A 7,500-nucleotide genomic window follows, 5' to 3' on the forward strand; every position below is an offset into this window, starting at 1 on the left:
TTGTCATGAAATCCTGTTACAATATAATCAAATCGTCCTTAAATAGGCTTTTTTATTATAATTTTTTTATGATATAAAAATATTTTGATTTTTTTTTCTTGACTATTAAGTTTGCTAAGACATCATTACATTTTTATGATCCTTCAGTGTTTTGTGTCTTGTGAGTGTTTTCATTGATATACTATTATAGTTATCAATTATAGTGTTTTCCATTTTCATTTTAAATTTAGTTAAAATGTTAGTAATTTTGTCATTTTTTTTTTTTTAATGAAACTGAGAAATGTTGCCTTCAGAACTAGCTGAAATAAAAGTTTTTAAAAATATTTTATTTTAGATTATATTTAAAAAAACAAAAAACTTTTTTTAATGTTTTAGTTAACTCTAATAATTCAGACAGATGATTGAATCGCGTCTTGTTTAAACTCTAGTAGAGATGGCGAGTTTGATTCGTTTATAGGAATCTGTCTGCTTTCTATGAATCAATTCAGATCTCTGATTCAGTGAATCATTAATATCATAATTAGGGATGCATTGATACCATTTTTTCAGAAACGATCTGATCCGATACTGAAAATCCTGAGTATCTGCCGATACTGATCCGATCCGATCTGATACCAGCGCAGTTTTTTTTTAAATCATTGTGGAATTTCTGTACTTCTGTGTGTTGACCTGATCACCAATGTTTTGTGTGTTAAATATACAACTTCATTTTAATGAAAAATAACAAATGGAAAAATATATAATCATAATCTATGACAAAATTACTATTATAAAGTCTTTGTATTATTGTAAAATACATTCACGAAAAAACAAGTAAATATATTTATATATAAATATATACTGTAAAATTAAAAGACATTTCTTTTAAATGTATAGCACAGTAATGAAGGCAGCAGCATATGATAGATAAGACGAACAAGAAAGACTATTAATGAGCGGCACAAAGTGCTTTTGCGCAGAATAATGCGCTTGAAGCAACACGGAGTCACAGCGCACAGAGAAGAGTTCAGAGCACAAAGAGAAGAGATATTGATGCGTAGTGTATTAAATCTGTGCGATAGTTTATTGAGCCTTTTAACAGTTTTACAGCCGCAGTGTAGAGAAGAGTTTATGTGAACTTGAATTTAATGACTTAAATATTCATCTGTACCTCACATTAAACTGTAACGGCTTCAGAACACTTGGAATATATCACACGAGAACTTTATGGTGCTTTATAATGTTTTTGTGTGTTTTGTGGGGTTTAACAATAACACAGAATAGAATACACAGAACAGATTACGCAGAATATCGGATTTAAATCGGTCTCGTCTGACCGATACCCGATCAGGCAGAAAAAGCCAGTATCGGAGCCGATACCGATACTGAATATCGGATCCATGCATCTCTAATCATAATTGTTGAGAGAAGCCAATGTAAGGCATCTGACATGTAAATAACATGAAAATAAGTCGATGCATCTCAAATCGAGACATGATCCAGCATGGATTCTGAGATTTTCTGAATGCAGCACGATTCTTTCTGGAGTGGATTCTGAGCTTAGTTTTGAGCAGCAGGTGGCACTGCACGCTCCAGAATCAGCCGTACTCTGCTTGTTTCCAAATCCTTACACACACCTGAACCTAAAATAATCATTCACAAGATTCAAAAAGGTTGAAGCCAATTACAATCTAAGCTGAGAATCGTTTCCAGAGAGAATCGTGATGCATTCAGAAGATTGATCCACGAATCGATTCTGCATCGATTTATCGTCCTAGCCCTACTGTTTATTACTAAATATCGTTTGGTTTGCTGCATATAAATGAAAATGATTAAGTACTTTCCTTTTCGTTAATTCAGTGTAAAGTGTTTGTTCAGTGTTTTTGTTATGGATGTGTTTCAGCTTGAACATCGCTCTGTGGCCCGTCTGGTCGTTCTTCACGCCGGTGATTCTGTTCACGCAGTTCATGGGTGTGGTGATGCTGATCTCCCTGCTGGGCTGAACACACGGTGAGAGTGTGTGTGTGTGTGTGTGTGTGAGTGAGTCAGTGAGTGTGTGTGTGTGCGCGCATTAAACACATCTGTTCTGATCAGCCGCAGCTCACCGAATCACGGCTGGAGTCTGTAACGAAGCAGACGGCGACAGATAGAGAGGTCAGCTGATCGGTGATGAACACGTGACCTCTCTCTGACCTCTGACCTCTGAGGACTCGCTTTAATGAACGCTGAGGCACAGGAGGCGTTTAGTGTTTCCTGAACATCAGCTGACGGAGGTGAACAGGAGGTTTCTTTGAGGTCCTGCTGATTAAAAATGCAGATTGCTTTATATTAACTCATGTTTTATACCATGTTTTGATGTTTGTCTATAATTAACCAAATGTATTAACTGATGAAATAAAGGATGTTTGTATTAAATGAAATATTCTGTCTGTTTTTAGATGCTCGTTCATGGTTCAGGTCTGAATGTGTGTAAATGAGGTTGTAGAACAAAATGAATTAAAGTGAACCACAGGGATTGTTTTACTCGGATTGCAAACCCACAGGAAGTTCCTGAAGAAAAGCCACGGTGGTTTATCCGTCAGGTTCATCTGTGATGTTTGAACAGCACTATTTCAGATGTTTTCTCTGAGTAAAGGCCAATTTTCAGATCAGGTTTTTGGTGGCTACTGTTCAGGAGTATAATATATAAGACGGCAGCTCTTGATTTGTCGCTCTGAATGGAGTTATCATCACATGAAATCATAATAAGGTGTTTATGTAAAGGAGAGCGAGTGTCTATGTACTTGTGAGGAGCAGATGTGTGAAAATAGTGCATCTGACTAATTGAAAGAGAGCCGGATGATGTGCTTGAATGTGCTGCGGTCAGCGGGTTACTGTGGGTTAAGGGTTGAGCTTCAGCAAACACAGCCTCCAACAGATAATCAATCTAACCTGTTAGCGTCAGTCCTGTACTGATGCTGCTGCTGCTTTAAATTAAACTACTGATTACTTTTTCCAGCTTTAACAAATTTTCCGCATATAATTGTCAAAATAGTCATTTTTTTTCTGATAATGTGTAAACTAGTTACTTTAACTTTAATTGTAGCAGCTAAAGAAGCTTCTGTTCGTGTAACTATAGCAACAGCTCTATCGGTTAATATGATTATCGGCGAACAAGTATCCTTCATATAACTACAGCAGGAATGTGTTTCTTAAGTGTCAATTTTTTTGAATTAGCTCCAGTCTACTGATTGCAACTTTGATGTATAAAAATACCATATTACAGTAATTAATTCGGGAGTGTTTGAACTTTAGTCTTTAAAACCGCTAAAGTTGCGTTAGCACCAGCTGTAGCTCTCTTTCGGTGATGATTATCGGTATACCGTTGTTCGCGGTATCCGTTCATATAACTACAGCAGAAATGTATTTTTAATGTGTAAAACTTTTTAAATAAGCACCACATCCACTGAGTGCGAATTTGATGCATATTACCATATTACAGTAATTGTAATTCAGGATTAAGTGTGTAGCTGTTTACAAAAGACCTGTGAATAAATGTTCCGTTTGCGTAACTATAGCAACGGAGCAATTTCGGTTAATAGAATTATCTGCGAATCGCTTTATTTCATAGCTACAGGTTATGACAGAACTGTTTTTGGAATATGAAATAGGCTACAATGCGTCAGCGCATATCATTAATGTGCGCCTTCTTTTTGACCTGTATGTAAATAATATGGGCCTTTGCGTAAACAAAAATGAACTTCAGTTATCTCGGATCTCATGATTTGATCCCATTAGGACTGGTTCCCAATTCTAACAGAAATACCAATAGAATTTATTTTCTGTAATTATGCGGTTCCCTAATAAAACACTCAGAAATTGCTAGTAGCCTAAATTACCCAATTAGTTAAAGAAACACACTATAACACACGGACTTAAACAGGACATTTTGAAGTTACTCCAGTAGTCTTTATTTACAGCAGCAGCGCGCTCCTGATCAAACGCTCGCTGATGACATTACGAGAGAATGGCTCTGTGGTGATGATGATGATGATGATAAGCGCGTGATCGCATCTGTCAGACTTGATCAAAGGTCTCGAGGGTCGATCAGCGGAATCCAGCGTGCGCTTCTCGTTAACTTTGATCCGGATCACGGCGGAGCTCCAGCGACTGAACGCACGGGCTGACTGGAGGCTGACGCGGTGCGTGCGCACGGTAATCCAGGTCAGAGCCGTTATAATAGAAGCTCTTTTGTTGGAGCTCTCTGGCCCGGATCGGTTTCATCTAATTGTGGGTTTCTCTGTAATCGAGCACACCGTCAAATTCGGTTTCTTCCCGCAAAGTTTTCTTCAGAAGAGGCTGCGTCTGATTTCAGCCGCGTTTCGCAATCCGCCGCACGCAGATTTCGCGTCGCGCGCATTCTTCTGATTGCACATCCGTTATACGAGTCTGTGCTCAACAAAGGGCCGTCCATAAAGAGCCTTTGACCAGTGAAACCCGAGATCCTAAAAGCTCGCTGGAGGCCGAGGAAAAGCGCACTGGAGCTTCACATCTGACCGCGGCGCGAGGAGCAGCGCGGAGACGCAGCGCGAACGCATGCTTGGTGAAGTCTGGCGCAGCGGTTCTTGGCACCGTAGCTTTTCCAGCAGCTCGCAGATGAATGAAACTCAATCCGGGTTAATCTGCCGCGCTCTGTAGGAGGTATATAGCGGCGATGGACGCGCACTGAGCATGTCCGCGGCGCGGCGCGCATCAACCCCTGATCGACGGCACCATGGTGGAGCACAGCGGCCTGGACATCATGTGTCTGAACAAATACAGCCCCGCTTCCTCCTCCTCCTCCTCCTCATCCTCCTCGAACGCGGAGAAGAAACTTTTCTCCAAGCTCAAAGTGAGTCTGACCAAGAAGTACCCTCAGAAGAACGCGGAGACGCTGAGCGCGCAGTACGGAACCAACCTGCTTCTGATCGGCGTGTCCGTGATGCTCGCGCTGGCGCAGCACGGTCCCGCGGTGAAGAAGGAGCACCTGCTGGCCTTCATCACGGCGCTGATGCTGGTGCAGCTCGTCTGGATGCTCTGCTACATGATCCGGAGGGAACGGGAGCGCGGTCCGGTGCCGGAGAGGGACGCGCACGCGGGCACCAGCTGGATCCGAGGTGACGCGCGTCTACTGAACTGTTAGCCCGGTCTCATGAAAATGCGTATCAATAGCACGATTCTTTTTGTATTATACGTGCTACTTCTACGCAGAAACTGATCTGGCGTGCATACCATACGCCCCCGTGTTTGACGTGCATGTGATACGCGCTTTGTTGGCTTGCATATAATATGTATTTTTGGCGTACGTATAATACGCATCTACCCCACACCCCTAAATTTACCAATTGCGTATTATATGCACGCCAAACAGAAACAGAAAATCGTGGCACTGACACGCACATTCATGAGATCGGGTTACACTAAACTTGTCTCGCTGAGCGCTTCTGAGAGTGAGGGGTTGTGCTGTGTGTTCAGGGGGGCTGACGATGCTGGCGTTGCTGTCGCTCATCATGGACGCGTTCCGCATCGGCTATTTCGTCGGATATCATTCGTGCATCTCTGCCGTGCTCGGAGTCTATCCCATCGTGCACGCGCTGCACACCATATCTCAGGTGAGAGGTCACGTGTCTGTAGCACTTTATGCGGATTTATTCCAAGCAGCTTCACCCCAGCTAACAGGGATCTCTCTCTCAAAGTTATGAGCAAACCTTCTTTGAGTAACATTAATAGAACCTTTGTTCAAAAATATCTAATTAATAATGTTAAAACGCTAAAACATTATGCATCATTCATGGAACGTTTTTCGGAAACTTTGTAGCTGAACGGTCGTCTAACAATTTTTTTTTAATGTTACTCCTTGTTTCAGAAAGTTCAGAGAACACTCAGATGTAACATTCACATAATGTTTGTACAATGACAAAATGAAACAGTCTTTTAACATTCATATTACATTTAATGGGAACTTTAGCTAAATGTTCTTTTTTTTATTATCTGGGACAGAAATAGACAGGAAAATAGCAGTATTAATTATGTTAAGTTATGAAACATATTCAGTTTCAGCTGTAAGGCAGCTCTGCAGAAGACAATAGAGTCATTATTCAGATCAGCTCAGTTGTGAAGTTCATTAGTTCTGATGTCGGTGTGTTTGATCTTGATTGCAGGTGCATTTCCTCTGGTTCCACATCAAAGATGTCATCAAGAAATATGAAACGTTTGAAAGGTACAGACGCACTTCTTTCTCCGTCTTTGTTGATGTAGCAGCAGATACTTTTATTCCAAATGAGAACAAATAGCAGAGATTCAGCCCTGAAGACAGATGCATGAGAAGTTCTGCCATACATGTGATGTGCATTCATGCATCTGGCAGATGCTTTATCTGAAGTGACTTCATTAGTTCACAGTACAGTACTCTGAATGCACTTTGTAGTCCAGTGCCTTTAGAAGGTGTTGATTATGACACACACACATGATTGGAAAGAGTCAACATCAGACACACGTCACACAGAAGCAGATTCCACGTGTAATTTCACTGGAGATGCTGATGAAATGGCCTCAGCTTCACATGATGTGTGTGTGTGTGTGTGTGTGTGTGTGTTGAGCAGGTTCGGAGTGATTCACGCCGTCTTCACTAACCTGCTGCTGTGGTGTAATGGAGTGATGTCAGAAGCTGAACATTTCCTCAACAACCACAGGAGACGGCTGACTGCGCTGGGATACGCCAATCTGTCCACAGGTGTGTGTGTGTGTGTGTGTGTGTGAGCGGACAATAGTGTTTTTCAGAGTGCTCTGCTCACTGTGGGAGGAGTCTGGGATTTTTCCTCTGCTATAGTCTCTCTCTCTCTCTCTCTCTCTCTCATAAAGCAGGTGTGTGTGGGCAGTTGTCACTGTTCACTGTTCAAAGTAAAGGTTCTTCATTGCTTTGGTTGCCTGAAGAAACTTAAACATCCATGAAACCACTAAAAGTTCTTCATAGTAGAAAAACAAGACAAAGTCATGCAGCTGCAGAAAAACATGTGAAATGATCGTTTTTAGCTGAACAATCCCTTTAAGCTGATTGAAGCAGTAGAAATGAATAGAAATATATCATATACACTACCATTCAAAAGCTCAATATGATCAAGAGGTCAGTTTGATTTTTATACCTTTATTCATCAAGGACTCATTAAATTGATCAAAAGTGACAGTAAATGCATTTATAATGTTACAATAGATTTCTATTTAAAATAAAAGCTGTTCTTTTAAACTTTCTATTAATCTGTGAATCCTGAAAAATAAAATGTATCACCGTTTCCACAAAAATACTGTCGTCTCCTCTGTTCTTTTCTTTTCTTTTCTTTTCTTTTCTTTTCTTTTCTTTTCTCTTTTCTTTTCTTTTCTTTTCTCTTTTCTTTTCTTTTCTTTTCTTTTCTTTTCTTTTCTTTTCTTTTCTTTTCTCTTTTCTTTTCTTTTCTCTCTCCTCTCCTCCTCTCCTCTCCTCTCCTCTTCTCTTCTCTTCTCTTCTCT

General features: G+C 40.6%; 2 protein-coding genes across 3 annotated transcripts in view; both read left to right on the forward strand.

The window, feature by feature from the left end:
- The window catches only part of tmem128 (transmembrane protein 128), a 6,408-nt gene extending 4,009 nt beyond the window's left edge, over positions 1-2,399 (forward strand). The window contains exons 4-5 of one of the 2 annotated variants that reach the window (XM_058798263.1): positions 1,883-1,989; positions 2,074-2,399. In XM_058798263.1, coding sequence (XP_058654246.1) covers positions 1,883-1,982 — 100 coding nt within the window. In that variant the 3' untranslated portion in view covers positions 1,983-1,989; positions 2,074-2,399. The remainder of the gene's footprint in view (positions 1-1,882; positions 1,990-2,073) is intronic. The other variant, XM_058798264.1, reaches the window with a different exon arrangement.
- A 1,614-nt stretch (positions 2,400-4,013) lies between these two features.
- The window catches only part of otop1 (otopetrin 1), a 14,682-nt gene continuing 11,195 nt past the window's right edge, over positions 4,014-7,500 (forward strand). Inside the window, exons 1-4 of the mRNA XM_058798326.1 lie at positions 4,014-5,114; positions 5,473-5,609; positions 6,159-6,217; positions 6,600-6,730. Coding sequence (XP_058654309.1) covers positions 4,733-5,114; positions 5,473-5,609; positions 6,159-6,217; positions 6,600-6,730 — 709 coding nt within the window. The 5' untranslated portion in view covers positions 4,014-4,732. The remainder of the gene's footprint in view (positions 5,115-5,472; positions 5,610-6,158; positions 6,218-6,599; positions 6,731-7,500) is intronic.

This window comes from Onychostoma macrolepis, chromosome 14 (genome assembly GCF_012432095.1).
Source record: "Onychostoma macrolepis isolate SWU-2019 chromosome 14, ASM1243209v1, whole genome shotgun sequence".
NCBI lineage: Eukaryota > Metazoa > Chordata > Actinopteri > Cypriniformes > Cyprinidae > Onychostoma > Onychostoma macrolepis.